This window comes from Barbus barbus (assembly GCF_936440315.1).
Source record: "Barbus barbus genome assembly, chromosome: 40".
Lineage (NCBI taxonomy): Eukaryota > Metazoa > Chordata > Actinopteri > Cypriniformes > Cyprinidae > Barbus > Barbus barbus.
Window position 1 is genome coordinate 20,671,746 of NC_136718.1, and position 23,137 is coordinate 20,694,882.

Below are 23,137 nucleotides of genomic sequence, written 5' to 3' on the forward strand. Positions count from 1 at the left end.
CCATTTACTGCAGAGGATCCATTGGTGAGCAAGTGATATATAATAATTCCCTTCAGTAGAATTTGAACAGGATGTCCATATACTTTCAGCCATGTAGTGTATTAAGTCCACAAACTCAACCATTTGTACCCTGTCCTGCTACACTTTCTTTTACCACTGAGATGTCATGCCACCAGACACCGCCTCAAAGTGAAGCAGAAACCCATTGGGCATCTAGAAGCGGAGCGTATTTCGTTGCTGTATTTCATTTTTCATAAATCCTGATCTGTTGCATTCATATCCCAGCAGGCTACTATGAAATATGTACCATGAGGTACCACTTGCTCTATTTTCTTGCCCCCATCTTCCACCTCAGCCAAATTATTGCAGAAGGCTCAGCGGGCAGAGCCTGGCGGCCGCAGATGTGTCTCATGTATAAAGAGACCTCCCTTGGATATCCGGGCAAGCAGTGTCTGAAGTGAAGGCTTTACGCAAACACACAGACAGCATCAGCAGTCAACACATTCATTATTCAGGAAAGAGTCTGTGCTGTTGTTTGTTGCCAGTGGTGTCTGTCCAACAAGGAGAGAACTGTCCAGAGGGACACAGCAAGGGAAGAGGTCAGCCAGGCATTAAAAAAGGTCACCCTTTATAAACACAGATTAAACTGTGATTTGGATTATATAAGCGTTTGTTTAATTTACATTTTATGAAAAGCAACTAATCATAATATGCAAAATACTCAAAACACGCAGCTAAACAATCATTTCTTCAGGCAGCAAAGACTCAGGGTGCAGCAGAAGACAATTACGAGCTATTTTCAACATGAAAGTTAAGCACAAATAGACAACAAAAATAAAATAAGTATCAAAGATCAACATAATTATGATATCTAACTCCACAAATCATGTATGACCAAGAAAGGGGTCGAACGCACCTACAATGCCCAAAAACGCGGTCTACGTAGGGAACTCGTTAGATTTTGAGACACAATCTGCAAGTCATGAATGCAAACAGACAACTCAGACAAACAGATTCACCTAAAGCCCTTACAAAAAAGAATGTGGTAATGCCATGGTACAGTAATGCTGTCAATATATATAACAACAAATTCAAGATTGACCTAATGCCAAAGTAAATGACCTGGAAAATAGAAAAAAAGACTAATCACTATTCTGAATATTAGGCATGTCCATTTTATTGGTTATGTAAAAGCAGCAAGAAGTACTGACACGTTTTTTGACATGTACCATGGTATTACCATCACTGACTGTATCATAGTACTGCCACAGTACTGTTTTGTAAAGGTATGGTAGTTGCTGCACTATATATAGCCTACCGTGGTGCTGAAAGATTACCATATTCATGTACCATGGTATTTATACGAAACTCAAAATCCCCTCAAGCAAGAGTGATACGTGTCTCGCAAATGCATAGTCTACTGAACTCAATAGTTTTTATTTATTTTATTTTTTTACTGAACTCCTCAGTCGATGCTTTGTATATATTTTTTAATACGTTTGGTTTAATGGCATCTTCTAAATAAATGCATTTTAATAGTTACTAATATTTTTCCAACGAACAAAAAACATACACAGCGAAAGCCAAGAGAGAAATGACACCGCTTTTAAGACGTACCGAATTATGAACATCAGCAGTATTATAATAAGCGATATTCGCTCTTACCTGCACGAGACGGTGATCTCTATTTTGGTAGCAGGTACGCTGGTGTTTAAGGGATCAAACTCCCCGATCGATGCCATTGCAGCTCCTCGGGAGTTTGAGATAAGTCTTCAAATGACTCCAAAATCTGGGTCTCACTCGTCTCAGGCGTCACACGTGTAATATAACCCAGCAAACCGGCGCAGAAATGTGGCTTTCCTTACAGTTTGTGCAGAGCGAACATCACCGGTCCTTCTGAGTCTGACCCCCTCGCGCACCTGAGGAGAGAGCGCGCGTTTGATCGGCAGCAGGTAGGAGTCTGCCTGGACCTCCTCTCGCCCTCCCTCAGCGAGGACACTCCGACTCCGCTTTGAAAACTTAAATTGAAAACATCAATTTTTAATATTACAGAAGCCATCCAGTATTTATGAGATGTGGTGTCAGATATGGATCTGAAACCTTTGGGGACGTTTAATCTATTGATGTGGGGAAACGATTTTCAAATATGCAGTTTTCCAAACGCCCACGGCTTTTAAAATCCGCCTGAGCTGTGGTAAACCTCGATGTTGCGCAATATAAATAGCAAAAATACTCAAGTAGCCTACTCCTCAGTACCACATATCAATACACGAGTTCTGAATCTGCTGATAAATCGGAAAGCACTATGGCTGTCTCACAAAATCTAGTGAGCTGTCTGCATAAACTGCATTTTTGGCCATCAAATGTTCGATTTAAGCATCTAAGCGCATCTATGATGTTCATAAATGCTGTGTAATTAACAAAAAAAGCACCAAATGTTCTTTAAAGTCATTTTACACGAATCATTCACTAAAAAAGCACTATTCTATAATACATTAGCTATTGTTCTGGTGATATGTCAGAATGTTTTGTTGTCAAAATGTAGTGAGTTGCCAACATAAATAGCACATTTTTGGCCATCAAATGTTCGGTTTAAACGTCTGAACTAAAAAAAAATGCTGATGTAAAAAAGGGAATATAAATATTTTAAGTACCACAGCCTACACTAAATTGGTAATCATTCACTAAAAGCACCATTTTATGCATGTATGCAATGGCCATTTTTTAATTCTAATAAATTTATTGTTTTGACAATAAATCAGAAACTACCTCTAGTGATCTGCCTAGCAATTTTGGACATCATATGATTGAATGTGTGCTTAAGTTGCTCAAAAATACAGTCTAATCTTAGATGCTTAATTTATTATACATCAATCATATTACCAAATATTATCATTACCATAGCATGATACAGTGCTTTTTGTAAAGTGAAATTTACCAGACATTTGAACTTTCAAAATGTTTGATTCAAATGTCTAAATGCACTTAGGTTACCCAAAAAATTGGTAAAGTTACAAATAACCAACTGTGAACTATGCATTATTATTAAAATAAATAAACAAAAAAATAAAACATAAAAACATTTCATTACTATGATACCATGTCACAACTTCTATGGTAATATTATATAACATCTCTAAATATATCTATATATTGTATATTAAATTATATATTGTATATCCAGTTGTGGCCTAATGGATAGAGAACCCAAAGGATGAATGTCCAGCACTCTCTCCACCCAACTGAGGTGAGACCCTTGAGAACGGCCCCGAACCCCCAACAGCTCCACGGGCTCTGCAGCACACCTGCTCGGGGTGTGTGTTTGTTTGTTCACCACTTACTGCTGTGTGTACACTTGGATGGGATAAATGCAGAGCACAAATTCCGAGTATGGGTTACCATACCTGACCACACGTCACATCCTTTCCCTTTCCTTATATTACCATAGTGCCACTTTCGAATAAAAAACTTAGAAGTGCCATGGTATTTTTTTGTCCTTTTTTTGTAATTGAATCCCCTTTGGTCAATTTAATTTGAGTTTCCAGCCATCTTCGAAATGACCAGACTTTTAACCTTAATTTTAATAAAACTCTGGTGCCCAGCAAGAAGATAGAATACTGTTATATCTTCTGGATGCTTTCCTTACCAGCTAGTGATGGGCAGTATTGCTGCGGCGCTGCTCAATTGCTTTCGGGAGATGGAACATTGAACCCCTTGGCCAGAAAAGAAAGAGAGAGTGTGTGAATGGAGAAGGGGAGAGGGGGGACAGAGTTTGTATACGTTCTCGTTTGATTACCCAGCCAGCGAGCAAGCGAGCCCTCGCCTGAGATGAACATCTCTAACGGAAGCCATCTAAAGGGAAATTTAATTGTCCTTTGAGGTGAATCTCTGCTTAGCTTTCCAGTCACAAACTCAAAGCAAGAGATGGATAGGGAAACAGGGTATGGGAGACTCTCATTACACCTGCACACAAAAGACCGCCTGTGTCCCGCTGTCCTTGAGATGCCAGAAACCTACAGCTTCGGAGAAGAAATTAAAATACACAGCAAGATACACAATATGCTCATTAGTGATGTGTCAGTCATGGTGACAGTTCATGTATTGTTGTTCTAGAGAAGCAAAATACAGATATAAAAGCGTACTGAATATCAGACATGACAAAATAAATTGGACCTGCCATAAGGATGCTCCATCTTTCCCTCCTCCTGCGAAGGTGGCATCGCTATCCTGAATCATAAAACCTGGGGTTCAGATGTGAAGAAATTCCTAAGCTTAAAGTATTAAAGTTTGACATGAAAAAAAACAATCAGACCGGTGGCCGATAAAACAGGCGGAAAAATCCCATGGACTTATTATTAAAGAAGGGACATCTAGGGACCAGAATATCTGCAAGCAACCACCCAAACACCATAAAGCAATGCATTAAAATCCATTAGAACACCTTAGCAAACATGCAGCCACACCATTCCTGAGATGACTTTTGCAAAAGCACAAAATGTAACTAAATCATTGCACAGATATATGAAGTTGGATATATAAATACGTTCAATTTGAGACGCATACATAGACACTCACGCAAAGTGACATATACTATATAGCAAATCTCAAATGTATGACTGCATGTCTTGTCACAAAACGTAAATATGCAACTATAAAGCATGAAAATTTTACGATAATATAAACATTTATGGAACAGTTCACCCAAAAATGGAAACGTGTTAAGAATTTACTCACCCTCAGGCCATCCAAGATGTAGATGATGTTTCTTCATCTGAACAGATTTGGAGAAATTTATTTTATTTTGAACGGTTTTTGCTTGTAAACTATTTGATCTGTGCATATTTCTCTCCTGATTCAAATGAGATTTTTTTCACATCTGTATTTCTTACAAACACACAGTTTTTTGCTTTACAATACATTAATTGATGGACTGTAGTTGTGTGGATTACTTGTTAATTATTGTGACGTGTTTATCAGCTGTTTGGACTCTCATTCTGACGGCACCCATTCACTGCAGACGATCCATTGCTGAGCAAAATTGGTGATGTAATGCTAAATTTCACCATATTCTCATTTTTGGGTGAACTATTCCTTTAACAGCTGATTTGAAATGATGTGTAACATGAAGAGTGCTTACAAAAAAAATGACTTCTAGTCAAAATCTGGTTCTCCTCTGGCAATTGTAAGCTTTCATTGTTCAAACACTTCATTCAGACAGTCTGTTCATCCAGATTGTGTGGATTCTCAATGCAAGCAGAAACAAATGGAGTGTCTTATCAGCAGAGGTCCCAGCTCCAAATCTTCAGTCAGTTTTCTTTTCCTACAGTGGAGAATAAAATCAAGGGTTATGCTCTTCTTGGTCTTCCAGCTTTTGTTGAAAAAAACAAAAAGCTTTTGAATGTCACACCCACATCTCAAAATCCAATCAACAACCGTTGAATAGAACCTAGTCCCACCGCCCTTCATTTTTTTCTTTTTCAGTAAGTCATTACATCTGTCGCTGCTTCCATTTCATTGTGACTTTAAACCCAATAGAGACGAATAATGAAGAAGACCACAATTACTCAAGGAATAAACTTCCTCAGTGGTTTAATATAATCAACATCACGAACAGGTTTAAAATTGAAATCCTTTTTCCAAAACAACCAGAAATGGCAAGTCATACCCGATCTAATGTTTTTAAACACTGGAAAAACTAAATGAGTAAAACAAGGCAACACATGCACACTGTCATTCTGTTTTACATGGTTATCTAATGGTTTGCACTGATGAACAGAATCTGCAGCTATACATCTGATCGATTAGTGGAGGAATAATACATGTGAGGAAGCAGGTTTTGAAGTGCAGGAGAAAACAAGGGAAAAGCAATGTCATCTAAGTTTCTTTCTCCTCTGAAGATAATGGACACACGCACTCCACCACCGAGCACCAAGACGCCCTGTCCTATAACTCACAGGGGCTATTTTGGAGAGAGCCTTGAAGTGTGAAGAAACCGAGTTTGAATGTTTCTCATCAGACTCTGGTGAAAGCTACAGTGCCCCCTGGTGGTGAGGAGAACGTACAGTCTATGCTATGTTCTATAGTGCAGCATGATTGTGATGTGTACATGTGTTTTTATTGTTGACAGTGCTGATGGATGAAGGAAAGCACGTCGTCTTTAGACAGTTTGTCAGGGTTGACCCGCGTCTGGGAGTCGTGAACTCGGACACCCTCTTCCCAAGCCCAAAACAGCCTGTCTTTATGACATGCACTGAGAAAAAGAAGAACAGAGAAACAATAAAAAAAAGTTAGGAAATAAGAAAGCATACAGGTGATTTACGAATGAGAATGCATTACATTACACACAAGTTTAGGGTCAGTAAAAATTGATACTTTTGAACTCATTATTAATTAAAGAATCATGTTTTACATAAAAATATGAAATGTTATTAACGGTTAACAACATATCAAATATTTTCAGCATTAATAATAAGAAATATTTATTGAGCGCCAAATCAGATTAGAATGGTTTCTGAAGAATCATGTGACAATGAAGACTTAAAAATGATATTACAGGAATAAATTACATTTTATAATATGACAACATATATTTCACAATATTACTGATTTTACTGTATTTTGACCAAAGAAATGCATAATAGACTTAAGAGACCTATTTCAAAAACATTACAATTTTAACCAGTCTCAAATTATTGAATAATAGTGTGTATATATTCAATTAAACATTACTTGTTTAAATTTTAATAATGAATGTTAAGCTCTCCTGACTGCATCTGTGGTGTCTGTAGATTAATACCAAAAGTCTTGACAAGAAAAAATTGTGTGCACATAAATGCAATAGAAACCTATGAGGAAAGGCATTGTAGTATGATAAAAAAATGTATATACATATTTTTATCAAACTAGTCTCATGTTTAAGTTTAAGTAACCGGACTAGTTATAAGTTATATTCAATTTCAAACCGTCTGTCATGTCCATGTAAATCAGTTAACTCAACAACCTCTGATAAATATGACGACAAATATTATTATATTAATTACACATAACCAGAATTCCCACTGCTTAAAAGGACAACGCAAATGAATTTAAAACTCACAAATACATTTTTGTGTAGAATAATTATTTTAAATGTTTTTAAAAAAGTATTTATGCTTTGGAATGCCTTGCTCTATAATGCATTACTATAAACAGGAAGTGTCAAAATTATTTTCCATTGTAATCGAAAGCATGCCACAGCATGCCACTTTCACAGAAAAAATGCAATATGAAAGACATTAAAAAGGATGCTGGGGGTTTAGAGAGAGAAATTTGTTTCTTTAAAGGTCAGGTGCTACATAAAGGCAAGAAATATTTGTGCAAAATCTTCTTGAAAATTCTAGCTATATAACGCAATTTTCCTGCTCAGGACGTCAATCCAAAACCGGTTGCCAGTGTAGTGCCAGTCATGCAGGATTACTTCATATTGGCACTTTAATACTTACTGGAAAGGTGCCACGGAACCAGGCGGCAATGCATAAGTTGATTCTTTGGTCTGCTTATTGTAGAAAAACTTTCTTTTAGAACTTTTGCTGAACGCCATGGTCCATGGGTCTATCAAAAAGAGAAAAAAAATAATGACAAATTCATCTTTAACAAGCCACTTCACTACATTAATCCTGTTACTTCGTCCTTCTCTCTCACCATTGACAGTTTTGATGATATAAAGGCCGCTAGGAAGGAAGTGACGGTCATCTCTGCCTGTGTACGAAAGTCTTGGCATCCCACCCGAGCTCTTAGTTACCTTCATTTCCAACCTGAGGGAAAAAAGTTCATTAAAATATCTAATTAAAAAAAGTAAATAATCTACAAGTATGTGACTGCTGTGGTTAAACGCACCTCACAAAGATCTTATCCATCTCCTCTAACCTATAGACTTCCTTCACTCTAATAAACAGAGAGAATGAATGAATGAATGAATGTGGCTGAAACAGCAAGCATACTGATTTGCAGTATCATCATAAACATGAAAGATCCTGTCTAGGCTCTAGTAAAACACATTATCTTCATTAATTTTACATACTGCACCCTCCGGTGTTCATAGGACTTCCTGGCCCCCAGGGCTGTCACTGACATGGCAATTAGCACAACCGCAAAGAGAAAGGAACATTACCGGATGGGGTTCATGTCTGGCCTGCTGGGTTTGGACACAGCTTTCACAAACTTCTCGGCCATCTGGATTCTGCACCAAGAACAAGATTTTTTTTTTTTTTTACATTTCAGGTTTGCATGTAGATGATAATAAACCCTAATCAACAGCAACTAAAGGTGATTTGTGAGGTCAAAATATCAATCATACCTATTAAAAAACAAAAACTGATCAAGATGAAGCGAGTTTATGAATAAAACAAAAACAATATCTGTCAATCGACAACTTAAAAATAGATTTAAAGGGAAAACAAGTTTTCACTCCCCATTAGGGCTGCTTGATTATGACAAATGTTATGACAAATGTAATCACGTTTATTTTGGTCAATATTGTAATCACGAATATTTAACACAATTATGAGTGGGCCATATGACCAAAACTTTAAATTAATGATTTAAAGATAGTGATTGATATACAGTGGGTACGGAAAGTATTCAGACCCCCTTCAATTTTTCACTTTTTGTTATATTGCAGCCATTTGCTAAAATCATTTAAGTTCTTTTTTTTTTTCCTCATTAATGTACACACAGCACCCCATATTGACAGAGAAACACAGAATTGTTGACATTTTTGCAGCTCTAAGAACTTAAATGATTTTATCAAATGGCTGCAATATAACAAAGAGTGAAAAATTTAAGGGGGTCTGAATACTTTCCGTACCCACTGTATATGAATAATATAATTTCCAATAAACCCCATAGTCTTCACTGTAAGAATTAAACTTCATTTGTTACTTCTTAAAGCTACAAAAAGTCCAGCAGTGAGTGATTTTTTGTTGTGTTATTAATATTAAGCACACAGTCGGCAGCAGGAGCCCCCTCCCGAGGACCAGCGCAAGTTCTTTTTCGTGCTTTTAAATACATGAAAACATCTAATCAACTTAAATCAAGCACGTTCCATCTTGCAAAAGTCACGTTACACGATTTTACTGATTTGCACACATAATTGGGCTTTTATGGAGGTGCGAAAGCACACCACTAGAAAGGGGGCGGAATGGGGCGCAATAATCATGTTTATCTCGATTATTGTATTTTCATAATCGTTGGAGCTATTTTGATTAAATGCACAGCCCTATTCCCCATTGACAGATATTTGTTCTTGTTTTAAGCTCAATTTTCTCAGAAAACACGGCATCATATCTTATCGCTTTGCATCTGAAGTAAATGTTGATTTAAAGATGTTCAGATATTTGTGTTGGAAAACAAAACAAATTTGAATTTAGGACTTTCAACTCCAATTTAAGACTTTTTGAAGTCTTTTAAATAATAATGAATTATAGCAATGTTTTTAAAGAATTAAACTTGCCAGCTGACTGTTTCCTCTCCAATAAGGATATATATATCCTTTTTGGAGAGGATATATATATCCTTTTTGGAGAGGAAACAGTCAGCTGGCATCATGTCTGTGATGGAATGGCCTCCCCAATCACCCGACCTCAACCCAATTGAGCTACTATGGGAGGAACTGGACCGTGATGTCTGTAAGAAGTGTCCAACCAGTGGGAATCATCTTTGGGCAATCCTTCAGGAGGCTTGGAGTAATATACAGTATGAAGTCAATGTTTGAATAAACTGACAGCTCGGATGCCCAGATTATGCAGAGCTGTAATAGCTGCTAATGGTGGCTATTTTGAGGAATTGAAAATGTATAAATGAATAAATTCTATGTATAAACTGTTTATGTAATAAAATATGTTTTCGTAGTTTGTGTTGTCCCTTATCAGCGCAAAATGATCACAAATTAAAAAGGATTCATGCCAATATTGTCCAAAACCCCACTTTTCTAGGGCGTTTCCAAACTTTTGAAGGGCAGTGTATATATACATAAAAATGATTTAATTTGGGAATAGGCTTTGCAAAAGACCTCTGGTTGAAATGCTGATCTCTGACGTCAGTGCCGTTGAGAACAAGAGCATCGAGAACGTGCACACCGTTGATTCTTCTCTGGGCTTTTCCCTACAAGCACAGATAAAAAGACTCAAAACACAGTTCTCACTAGTCTCAATTCTCTCTCAACACTAATTCTCTCTGTTCACCTCTCCCTTCAGCTCCTGGACGATCTCTACGCTCAGTAGTGTCTCTCTGGGCAGCTCCAGCTTGAAGTTCTCCAGCTTCTTCCAGCGTAACGGGGCTTTGCCGTCCCACGTGTAGATCTGAGATCTCTGCATACACCCACAGTTTAGGTTTTTCACTCTTTAAGCAGTATATTAGGATATACATGAACACAACACAACATAAATATAGGCTAAATGATATAAATATCACATTCATGAACTTATTCCTTACCCCAAGTCCCAGGAGAAAGACCTGTTCTCCTCCTCCCACAATGCACCTGTAGTCCAGTACGTGCTGTAGTTTATCCAGATTTCCTGAGTTTAGTGCAGTTGGTCTGGAATTAAAACTGTCCATATCTGAGCACTAAGATAAAAAGACAGTAAGCAGAGAAATTAAGTTATATGTAATATAAACTATTTTAAATTGTTAATTGTCAGCTTAGCACTCTTTTTTATAACCTTTTTTCTTAACACATATTTATGTAATAATCCTAAATTATATATCATTTGAAACCCTAAACACTCAAAATTCATCCTGTGAAACCCATTTTAAAGTTGGACATTATTTTACCATAGAAATGGCACTTAAATCAATTTACCAGGCTCCTCCCCTTAGTGGGCTATGTCACGTGTCATATTACAAAATTTACTACATTATTTTATAACCAAAACTTTTTCTAATCTTTACAGAACAAGGTTCCATATTTAGTGACTATTTTGTGATAGAAGTAATATTGTGACAGTATAAATTTGTGACAGGAAAATGCAAAAAAACTCTCAGGAATCTTCACTTTTGTGATATCAACTTCAAATTTGGAACTTAACTCACTTAGACATTTTGATTTTACAGCAATTTTAGATTCCAACATTTTTTGTCAAACATTTATTTGAAATAAAATTATAAAATGTTAAAAAATAAATAATTTAAATTAAATGTAGTACAGTACATTTTCTTTTGAGTAAACTTAAACTTTAAAATTTAAATATTGTATCAATAATCTCATCGGAAAATGTTTTTGTTAATTCCTCTCAACCAAAAATATCATTTCTTTTTTTTTTTTTTAAGGTGAATTATGACCCTGATGTTATAGGCTTCATGTGATTCACACCACTTGGCTCTTCTATTGTAGAACATCACGGCCACAGGAGCATTCCCACATTCCCAGCTAACTTCTCAAAGCCCACACACACTCTTACCTTCATAAGCTCATAGAACTTTGTTTTCGGATCTGATGATGAAGGAGTGACTCTGGCTTTATCAGGAATCTGCACAAAGATAAAGACGTTGAAGGTCTCATTCATTCAAATGAGCATCAGTCTGTCCTTACAGATACCTACGCAAAACGATGTTCTTTGAAATCTTTCAGACAGCGCCACAAAGCACTAAACTAAACCTCAGTCCACTATGAAGCTCGTGGCTATAGTTTTTGGACTCACCCCCCACAGTTTGAGACATTCTTTGCGGATGTCTGCTTGCCTGGCCTCAAACAGTGTCCTAGAAAGACACATAGCCTTGTCAGTGAAGCTCATACAGACTCAGACGCGTGAGCACAAACAAATAAAAGAGAGTTTGAAATGAATGCCCTGAAACACACCAGAGGAAGAATGTGTGACTCACGTATCTCTGACGTACGCGTGGATCTTACCCAGCGCCTTGATCTGTACTGCACAATGGCTGCAAGACAAGGGATCAGAGTTCAATAAACAAAGTCAAACCTTAGCATGAATGAATGCATCGAGAGAGCCAGAGAGAGACAGACAAAAGAGAGTCAGAAAGCGATGACGATACCTTTCATTGGAGTTGATCATGAACTGGAAGAAGTCAGTGTCTCCTTTAATGATGTCCAGAGGGACGACTTCGGTAACGTCTCTGTCTGAGTGTCGGAACTGATTCAGTTTAAGGTTGATGGTGAACATATATTCTCTGACAGCATCAGTGCCTGGCTTTAAACTCTTGCACACCACATATCTGCATGCAGACAGACATTAAAAATAAGTACCACGTGCTCATTAACCAATAGTGACATTAATGGACATTTTTGGTTTCTAATATTAATAATAAAAGCATGCATAGTAAAATCAGCGATGTGCATTAATAAATAGGGTATTTTTTTATTATTTACCGTTTTATTTCAAACAAAAATACCCAGTAAAAAATATCAGAATTGATCATAAAAAAAAAAATACTAATAATCATACACAACTAGACAAATTATTTTAATAATTAGGGGTTTTATGTGGAAAAAGACTTCACTAAAAAGAGTTCACTAAGGCTGCATTTATTTAATTAAAAATATAGTAATAGTGTAAACCAGTAACACTGTGAAATATTACAATTTAAAATAACTGATTATATGTATATGTATATATATATATATATATATATATATTCTAATATATTTTACAATGTAATTTATTCCTGTCTTGTAAAGCTGAATTTTCAGCATCATTGCTCCTGTCTTCAGTGTCACATGTTCCTTCAGAAATCATTCTAATATGCTGATTTGATGCTCAAGAAACATTTGATTTATTACCAATGTTAAAAACAGTTAATATTTTTTTGAAAACAGTGATACACTAAGGCCCGGTTTCACAAACGGGGCTTATCTTAAACCAGGACTAGGCCTAAGTTAAATTAAGATATTTAAGCAACTTTTACAAAAATGCCTTAGAAGAAAACATCAAGGTGTGCATCTTGACACAGAACAATGACACTGACATATTTTAAGATACACTATATTGCCAAAACTATTGGGACACCCCCTTCTAATGAACAGGTTTGACTACTTTAGTAATTTACAAAAATCTTAATGTTTAAGCATACAATAATATTCTAGGGAATTGTGTGCTTCTAATTTTATATCAACAGTTTGGACAGGACCCTTTTCTATTCTAACCTGACAGTGCCTCTGTGTATAAGGCACGGTTCAAAAAGACATGATTGATTGAGTCAGTGTGGAAGAACTTGACTGGTCTGCAGAAAGCCAAGTCCTAATCCCAGCTGAACACCTCTGGTGTGACTTTAAATGCAGACCTTGAGCCAAAAACTCATCACCAAACACCAATGACTTGTACATATGGGTACTGTCATTTTAGACTCTTCCAAAACTGTTGCAACAGAGATGGAAATACAATTCTGAAATACATGAATTAAGTGTCCATCCTTGTTGCCACAGTTTTGTTGGTGTCTTTTTCTGCTCTAAAGAAGGGGGTGTCCCAACACTTTTGTCCTTATAGTGTCTATACAAGTCATTGGTGTTTGGTGACAAGTTTTTGGCTCAAGGTCTGCATTTAAAGTCACACCAGAGGTGTTCAGCTGGGATCAGGACTTGGCTTTCTGTAGACCAGTCAAGTTCTTCCACACTGACTGAATCAATCATGTCTTTTTGAACCGTGCCTTATACACAGAGGCACTGTCATGTTAGAATAGAAAAGGGTCCTGTCCAAACTGCTGCTATAAAATTAGATGCACACAATTCCCTAGAATATCATTATTTGCTTAAACATTAAGATTTGTATTCATAGAAATTAATAAAGTAGTCAAACATGTTCATTAGAAGGGGGTGACCCAATACTTTTGGCAATATAGTGTATGTCAGAGCAAGATATTTTCAGTTGAGACAGCTCCAACATGCATTTTAGTCTGGGACTAGCTTAAGCCTTGTCTGTGAAACCGGGGGTACAATTCAAAAGTTTGGGGGGGATTAATTAATGGAATTAATTCAGAGATTTCTACCTTCACATCACAAGAATAAATTACATTTTAAACTATATTAATATATAAAGCATGAGAGCAAAATCTAAATTATTCCAAACTTATGACTGGCAGTGTAAATCAAACATAAATATAATGTAGCATTGAAGTTAAGGCCAATTTCTGCATATTCATTCAGGGGGAAAAAACATATACTGGTATAAGGTATACAAATTAAAATTATATAAAGTATATAGGTATTACTATATAGGTATATAATTTGAATACCTAAACACTTAAAATTCATCCCGTGAAACCCGTTTTAAAGTTATATAAGTTTCAGTGTCCACTGCCAGCAGCTCTCTCACATCCCCAAAGGTCTCTCACTCTTTCAAAGTAAGTCATGGACAGTGAACACACACCTCTCTGAATTGGCAGGCCGGCTGGTGATGGGTTTGAAGAGCGAGACCCTCTCAAAGCAGAGGTACAGCAAATAAATCAAGCCCACGCTGAACGGTGTGAACAGGTCAAACGTCTTACACACAAAATGACCACCTGTAAAACAAGATTTTGTGTTGAGAAATGGAAGCAAAAATTAATTTTAATGGATCATATAATGAAATAAACCAATCACAACATAAGTCATTTACATAATCTTAAAGGCACAGTAACAAAAAAAAGCCTATTAAACTGTCCTCTAGAGAAGTTTTAAAATATGGCTCTTCAATGCTAGAACCGTAAAAAGTATTAGCATTTATTTGATACACCTAAAATTAGCTCTCAGTCTCAAGTAACCAAGTCTTCTCTCAGTCACATAATTACCTTCCTAATTACAGGATTTCAGAATGAATAGACTCGTGTCTGGGCGCATCCCGAGATAAAATACAAACAGATCTGAGACAAGGCTGCACAATGATACCAAGGCAAGAAAAAACATTAAATAATCTTCAAAGCCTAGAGAGAGACATCATTAACGAGATGAAATCATTTGGAACCGCTGTTAAAGAACTGGCTGTCCTCCAAAGCTGAATGTCTGGGACTGAGAAAAGCCATGAGACCTATGGTAACCCAAAAGAGGATACAGTGTGTCATGACACAGATAGAAGACACGCTATTGAAGTTGATCGTCCCTAGAGCGGAGGATGATCAAGCTTTAATGACACTTCTTCAACATCAAGGAAACGAAAACTCACGAAGAGGAAGAAAAAAAACGAAAAACATCCTTGAGGAAAATAAGGATTTTGAGTGATTTAACCAGAAAGGCAACTCATCTTTCAATAAGAAAATGGCCAAATCATACACAAAAAATGGAGGCCCATGAAAACCAGACATGTTGAGATTTTCTTTGTACCAATTATTGCAAAATGTACCTCAATACAAATCTGCAAAAAAGTCTAAGAAAGTGTATATTCTTCATTGCCACTTTATTTATATGCATACAAACAAAATCACACAGAATACCTGGTCTGACGGCAGACATAGCAGTGAGGAACTGACATAGAAGGAGCTGTTTACTCAGGATCTCCTGAATGTTCTCTTGGCCCTCCACAGAAAAACCCTGACGAGCAACAGACCATCAGAATACATCAACAAATCACACAACAGCAATATTCACTTTTAACCAATCACAGAAGAGCATGTCTTACCCCGTCTGCCATTAAGAAATGCAGGCCCCGCCCTTCAGTGCTGTCTAGGACAAAGTTACGAAACGCAGTGATGTTTTCTGGCCGCGTGATGTCACCATCGCCATCAATCCCACCCTCGCCTGAAACACCGGTAATGAGACATTCGAAAGAAATTCAGAACATTTGATTAATTTTTCTATTACTAGATTAAATATTTACACTACCGGTGTAACTGCAATTGGAATAATAACTAATTTTAAAGTTGTTTAAAGAGTCACCAAGACTGCATTTACATGATTAAAAATACAGTAAATACTGTAAAATATTATTACTATATAATATAACTGCTTTCTATTTGAATATTTTTATTCCTATGATGGTAAAGCTGGTAATTTTCAGCATCATTACTCCAGTCTTCAGTTCTTCACATGATCCATCAGAAATCATTCTAATATGCTGATTTGATGATCAAGAAACATTTCCTATTATTATCAATGTTGAAAACAGTTGTGCTGCCTAATATTGTTGTTTAAACGGCGATGCCCTACCATTAAAGTTACTTTTATTAGAATCAGAATCAGAATCAGAATGAGCTTTATTGGCCAAGTATGTTTACACATACAAGGAATTTGTTATAGTGACAGAAGCTCCACGGTGCAACAGAAGGACAGTAACAGGACAGGACACAGATAATGAAACAAAATAACAGGAAATAGCCAATAACCAATGTACAAAGCAGCAAAAAAAAAATACACAATATATAATATATAATATAGGCGACTATGTATGTACAGGTCAAGTATGTGCAAATACTGTATTAAATACTGAAAATGTTAAAATATGACATTAATTACGCAACAAAAGATATTTTTTTTATTTCAAATAAATGCTGGACTTTTTCTATTCTATCATGATTTCCAAATTTGATATTAAATATCAGGCAGAAAAAACTGTTTTCAAAATTATTATTAATAATAACCAATAAGTAACAATAATAATTAAGCACCAATAAATCAGCATATCAGAATGATCATGAAGGATTTGAAGGATCATGTGACACTGAAGACTGGAGTAATGATGCTGAAAGTTCAGTTTTACATCACAGTAATAAATTTCATTTTAAAATAGATTAAAAAGAAAACACTTATCTTAAATAGTCATTTAGTTTTTATTGTATTTTTGATTAAATAACTGCAGCATTGTTACGCATAAGAGACTTCTTTCTTAATTATTCCAAACTTCTGAACAGTAGTGTAGGTATTATGTTAATATTTCAATATGAATCAATACAGTAAATGTTAGATTGTTGTTTTTTTCATGTTTAAATGCTTGAAACTCATACCATAGTAGGCCTCAAAGAGCTCGCTGGGAGCAGCATAGAAATCTTCCAGTTTGAAATCGTTGGATCCTTTGAGTGTCATGCCAAAACCTTTGGCATGCCAGCGCCGCCGCCACAACACATACTCTGAGAATCCTCCCGGGCCTGCGCACACGTCTCCAAAATACAGCAACTCACCATCCTTATCACGTGTCTGGGGCTTCTGCACACACAGACATCCAATTCAAAAATGTAATCACAGCACATATTTCTAGCTTGTGTAACTGTGGTCTCACCCCTTGAGAATCCTTTGGGTTAGTGAACATATAATCAAAAACATGATCCATGTTCGCCATTTTCATAGCAGCTCTGAGGAGAAAACAGAGAGCAAGAAATTTAGAAAAGATATGCTTCTGTTATTACATGCATGTGGAGACGCCACCCACCTGTTGAGAAAGAAAGCCCCTCGGATTGTTTCATAAGGGTTTGATCGAGTACGAGCTCGTCTCATCTCCTCCCCCTCCAAGTCATCAAACACACTCTGAAAAGAAATACAAATAAAAAGACATGTTACATTATGACAAGACACAGAGCACCATATGTTTGGTCTTATGCAAGACAGGAGAAACATAAGAGGTGTTTTAACACTCACTTTGCAGCGAAGAAGGAGATGCAGTAGATCCTCTGAGCAAAATTCAGTTTCATCTTCAATTTTTAATTTTTTCTAAAAATATAACGCAAAGGTACAGTCATACATATAAATATTGGAAGCTGATAAATAATTTTTATATTTTAAATTTTTAAGAAATTAATACTTTTATCTGAAAGAAATGAATACTTTTATTTAGCAAAGACACATTTAAGTGATCAAAAGTGACTGTAAAGAGATCTGTTCTTTTTATTCATCAAGGAATGATAAATGTATCCGTCTATAAGCAACACAAATTGATTTCCGCATCAACAATAATAAAAAATGTGTCTTCAGCAACAAATCAGCATATTAAAATGATTTCCGAAGGATCATTGAAAACTAGAGTCTTTAGCTTTGTCATCACAGGAACAAATTACATTTAAAAATAAATTCACAATATTATTTTTAAATGCAGCCTTGGTGAGACTACTTTTAAAAACATTTTTAAAAAACGTACTAAACCCAAAATTTTGAACAGAGTAGAAGAGAATTTATATTAGTGTGTTAAGGGAAAGTATACGTGTTACATACTAGGCCTATAACTTGTCACATTTCTCTCTTTTTTTGCCATTTTAACTTTGCAAAAGGTAAAAAAGTACTACAATATGAGATGTGAATTTTAAAAAGTACAAATATATCATTTAATCTCTTAATTCGTGGAAGGTCATTAACGCGGCAAGAAGAAGTGGGTTTCAATCCAAATATTTTTATGCAAATTTAGAATTTTCACTTGAGAAAACATGAATGGCAGCACTTGATATGCATTTGATCGCACATAAAATCAGTGTTTATGCATTAGGCTAAGGTGAATTTTCTGGAGTCAAAATGCACATAAACAAGATGGAAATGTGCTTCAAAAATTGGAAGCATTTGGAAGGAAACCCAGCATATAATAACTGTACAAGAATGATACAATATTTGAAATTGGTGAAACATTTACAGTTGGTGAGATTATTATATTAGCCAATTAAGAGATACAGAGGTTTATTAGTAAAGCTAATAATTATAATACACTGTTTGCACAGCAGACCCATGTGAACGAGAAAACGCATTGCTGAGCAAAATAACTTTTACCATAGTAAGTAAAAGAATGAGCTTTTGATCTTAAACTAATCATTTCAGTTCATCAGGTAATATGTGCTGCAATACCTGGCCCACAGTCATCCAATCCCTCAGTTCATCTGCATCTGGGATCTCTGGAGAACTTTCTGGAAACCACATCACTGATTCCATAGCACTTGGCTGAGAGTAAAAATGAGAAATAAAGTTCCTGGACTACTACTGTTTTGGTTTTAATATAAAAGAAACATTCTGGAAATGTTGCCGTACCTCCGGCTCATCTTGCCAGTCTATGTTCAGGTCACCCTGGAAGCCCTTCAGGGTCAGACCCAAACCTCGCCTCCCACGTTGGGTGGACGCTTCTACGATCTCTTTCCGTCCTTGACCGTACTTTCCCAAACCTTCGCCTTCTCTGAAACCCATTTTGGCCTGAAGGAAACAGAGGAGGAGACCATTTTAATACGCGTTAACTCATGATTAACAGGCTGACAAGACAGTAAAAGAATGACAGGAGGTGTTTATTTTACCATGAGTTTCTGAGAGACTGTGTTATATATTGAAAATTTTTCAGTGGCCTCATTAGAGGCATCATTGCCCTCTGCATTCTGGGAATTAGAAGGTCTGGAGAAACTGGGTTTATGATCCTCAACATCGCTGAGAGACTCGCTCTGACTTGAGTCTGGAGGACAAAAAAATAAATAAACACGCTTACAAAAACTTATACCACCAAAAGAATAAGGCCATGTGAACAGTGTAAAGTATCATAAGGAAACTCTTCTCTAACCCTGACTGGTGGTTCTTTGAGAAGACTCCTCATCTTCATCAGAGGAGTCCTCACGGAGAACCTTCCTCTTCTTCAGAGGCTCGTCCGATGCTGGTGCCCCTCTCTTCATCTTAAATTCAAAAGGTCCAAGAGCCTGCATTCATTCAAAAACACGAAATCACTGGATTAAAACCCAAAACAAAGATGCATATCATGAACTTTTCTTAAATTCAACAATCATCAAGATTGTCATTTCTATTAACATATAAAAGAGTGTATATTTTGGGTGCTAAAAGTCTTTTATATTTATTTCAAAATTTCCATTTTCTAGTCGTTTTGTTTTTTTAAAACAAGACAGCAGAGGTGAATTGGGTACAGTAAAAATTTAATATATATATATATATATATATATATATATCATCATACTTTCTCAGTTGATTAATTACAGATCATTAAGTATTACTTGTTTCTGAAATGTTTTATCCAAATATGAAAAAGAGACATTATCAGATTAAATTATGTATTTCCAGAACTGAAACCTAAACATTGGATAAAAGCCATGTTCAATATTCTTGTTTCATTTTGTTGACATATTACATATAAAAGGTTTTAACAGAGAGGGTTTTGGATATCTCTATACGTCACTCCATCAGGCAGAAATGTTCAATGAACAAACCTTTAGAATAGAGATAAAATAGAAAGTATGGTGTAAGTGCAACTGAAGTAGAGATTTCAGACATCGTGCATCAGAATAAAACTATTTATTTATAACTAAAAATGTATTATAATTAGCAGTACCAGATAAACTCTAATAAAACAAATGTGGCATATTTTCGATCCACTAGTCTGGAAGAAAACATATGAAAACAAAATTAAATATTAAATTTTTATTATTTTCATCAATTTATTCTTTACTTTTAAAACTTTCAAAACAGTATAAAAACAGATTTAAAAACTGCTAAATGTGATGTTAATAAAATAATACTGTTGCAATCTTTATTATAATGTATACATTTAATTCCCAAGATTCACATTTCGATTTTAATATTCAGGACAAAACTATAAGTAGAATTAATAGTAATGAAACACCGAACAGCCGCCAAGCAGGACATGTATTCTTTATTTATTCCATTGTATAAAAATTCAGCTAAAATTAATTATTTAGCTTTATTCAGCTGCTCTGGCAATATGACTACACCAGGGCTGTCCAAACTCGGTCCTGGAGGGCCGGTGTCCTGCAGAGTTTAGCTCCATCTTGCCTCAACACACCTGCACGGAAGCTTCTAGTGTGTCTAGTGAGAGCTTGATTAGCTGCTTCAGGTGTGTTTAATTGGGGTTGGAGCTAAACTCTGCAGGACACCGGCCCTCCAGGACCGAGTTTGGACAGCCCTGAACTACACTGACCATTTCGGTTCCAAATGTGCCATAATGAAAATGAATAAGTTTATCGTTCTTGCTATCGAATTTCTATAAATGTTCAAATTTACTGGGGATTTAACAAAGTTAATGGACACATAAACACACATCGAAAAAAACACTCAGCTTTTTAGGTTTCGATTTCACAAGAAATGATGCTGCGACACTCGTAAACATGCCCAAAAGGAAAAACACAGCTACAATCCTGAGTCACCTGCAAAATGTAAACTCATATTTGTATCCAATCTGTACAATTTCTAAACAAATTCTGCTTTAGGTTCTACTTCAAATGTCAAATCTGGCCCGCGTTCCACTTTCAGTGGGTCTTACCGTATTTCTGGCGCATGATAATTACGTCACCAATGGGGTTGGACCACAAATGCCTGAGAGCTAAATGATCAATATTAATTAGTTCGTGCCAACAAAAACGTCCTTATGGCGAAAGTTTAGTTCAATCGTCGCTTGGTAAACTTCTAATAACGTAGTAAAGGCTTGGGTTATTACCGCGAAAGATCTATTTTCTTTATGTTATTTTTATATATTTCAGAATATGTGTATTTTATCTAAATTAGCATATATATATATATATATATATATATAGATTGACCAACAAAATTGTTACATGTAATCATGTTATTGATACTGTGTGTGCATGTTTTTACTTGCTATATTTTTTCCTCTTATAGCCTAGCTATATTTCGCTCCAGTGGTCCAGCAGATCAGTTTTTGTGACGTCCAGAGAGTTGTTTTCCAGTACATGAGGCACAAACATGACTAGTTGTCAATACTAAACTGCCCCTCTGTGATCTGATTACAGTTTCATAGCCTTTAGATTGTTTACGCTCTGCTCAACCCTTATTAGGGTGGGACATTATACCTGTTATTAAGTGAAGATCTGCCCCGAACTCATTAGTTGTATCCAGGGCCAGCTGGGGTATGTGGGACCCCAGTGCAAGTTGTAGCTGTGGGCCTCAGTTAAAATCGCTGTGGGATCCCCCAACAGCCAGGGGCCCAAAAATCGTTACTACCTTTCTCGCTACTAGCAACATCCCTGGTTGCATCAATAGTGCTCAGTGCAACAGAAGCTTCAAACAGGCTGTATGAACAGCTCTGTTCATAAATCAGTGTTAAGAAGCTTTAAATCCCACTTTGATTCATGACGTTCACGTCATCTGTTGCAACAAATGTGGAAACAATGAGACTGTGACCTAATCCAATGGTCTGCATCCTAAATGTCAATCAGGAAAGTTCATTTGTTCTCATGTTTACATATAAGTAGCCATGAAAATATACATAGAAAATGAAATACTTATTATTATGTCTTTAATAGTCTCGCGTAGCCAGACCTTCAGCTGTTTAGCCAATGTTTCGTGGGCGTGACGTCTGAGGCTGAGACTAGGTCTTTAATAACATTCTATAATAACCAAAACATTATTATTCATCGTTAATGGAATGTTTTTCTTTAAACGTTATTACTTGATGCATGTTTCTGAACGTTAATAGAACATTCAAAAGTAACATTCCATTTGAAAAATTATAAAATTGAACTTTTCCTGTTTCTCTAACGTTTGCATAACCGAGAAAAAAAAGTGTAAAATGTTTAAAAATGGACATTTTGAACTCTCAGACAACATTGAGAAATAATATTTAACTCACTTAATGGGAACATTAGCAAAATATTCTTAGGACCTATTTTTGTTAGCTCAAGTTGGCTCAATTACAGTAACAGATCCAATTATTCATTAATTGCAATTTATGTTGACCAAACCAATAGACTTATATATCTGGCCTGTATTCCAAAAACGTTCCAGTTTTTTTCTGAGCATCGGGCACACACACGCCATCCCTTCACAAAAAGATAGACAGGATTTCTTGTAGACATGTGACCAGTTATATAAGCAGCCAAAGCTTTATAAGTCTGCAAGTGTCTGAAGAGCAGTGGCAGATCCGTCTGTTGTGTGTGTGTGTGTGTGTGTGTGTGTGTGGACAGGATCTTTTTGGTTCTCTGGCCAGAGGGACTGATCTGCTCCAAGAGACGCGGCTGAGATGTTCTTCCGCATTCCTCTCCTGACACCTGGATACATTCGATACCTGCAGGTGAGTGTCCAGTTTCTAACTGAGCAAAATAAATGAGCCTTCTCCAAACTGTGGAAAGTGACTTACTTTCTTTATGTTGGAGGTCCTGGTGATTACTGTAAATGTAAATATAATAATGCTAGTCCAAATTCGCTTATAAATTACTTATGGTTTGTCTTATATATTTGTGTGTGTGTGTGTGTGTGTGTGTGTGTGTGTATGCATGTATGTATGAATATATATACGTATTACTCTGT

The 23,137-nt window shown here is 36.1% G+C and overlaps 2 protein-coding genes across 5 annotated transcripts in view; both read right to left on the reverse strand.

Moving 5' to 3' along the window:
• The window catches only part of LOC306859741 (copine-9-like), a gene marked incomplete at its 5' end in the record, with an annotated part of 47,186 nt that extends 45,444 nt beyond the window's left edge, over positions 1-1,742 (reverse strand). For both annotated transcript variants that reach the window (XM_079400968.1, XM_079400967.1), the window contains one exon: positions 1,666-1,742. In XM_079400968.1, the coding sequence (XP_079257094.1) occupies positions 1,666-1,742 (77 nt within the window). The remainder of the gene's footprint in view (positions 1-1,665) is intronic.
• Positions 1,743-4,529: 2,787 nt separating this feature from the next.
• LOC306859743 (cap-specific mRNA (nucleoside-2'-O-)-methyltransferase 1) lies at positions 4,530-21,157 on the reverse strand. 3 transcript variants are annotated; one of them, XM_079400972.1, is made up of 25 exons: positions 21,135-21,157; positions 20,932-21,018; positions 19,410-19,542; positions 19,153-19,304; positions 18,896-19,054; positions 18,716-18,808; positions 17,528-17,599; positions 17,322-17,416; positions 17,172-17,244; positions 16,900-17,098; positions 15,579-15,697; positions 15,394-15,490; positions 14,355-14,487; positions 12,028-12,207; positions 11,857-11,913; positions 11,676-11,733; positions 11,436-11,504; positions 10,471-10,602; positions 10,221-10,346; positions 10,049-10,140; positions 8,150-8,218; positions 7,876-7,923; positions 7,681-7,793; positions 7,482-7,590; positions 4,530-6,250 (listed from the first exon to the last, which is right to left on the reverse strand). In XM_079400972.1, exons 3-25 carry the CDS (start codon positions 19,516-19,518, stop codon positions 6,115-6,117), a joined length of 2,490 nt encoding a protein of 829 aa, XP_079257098.1. In that variant the 5' UTR covers positions 19,519-19,542; positions 20,932-21,018; positions 21,135-21,157; the 3' UTR covers positions 4,530-6,114. The 3 variants fall into 3 exon arrangements, with proteins under 3 accessions (XP_079257098.1, XP_079257097.1, XP_079257096.1); XM_079400971.1 differs by lacking the exon at positions 20,932-21,018 and having other exon boundaries at positions 21,135-21,151; XM_079400970.1 differs by lacking the exon at positions 20,932-21,018 and having other exon boundaries at positions 21,019-21,143.
• Between the last annotated feature and the right edge of the window lie 1,980 nt (positions 21,158-23,137).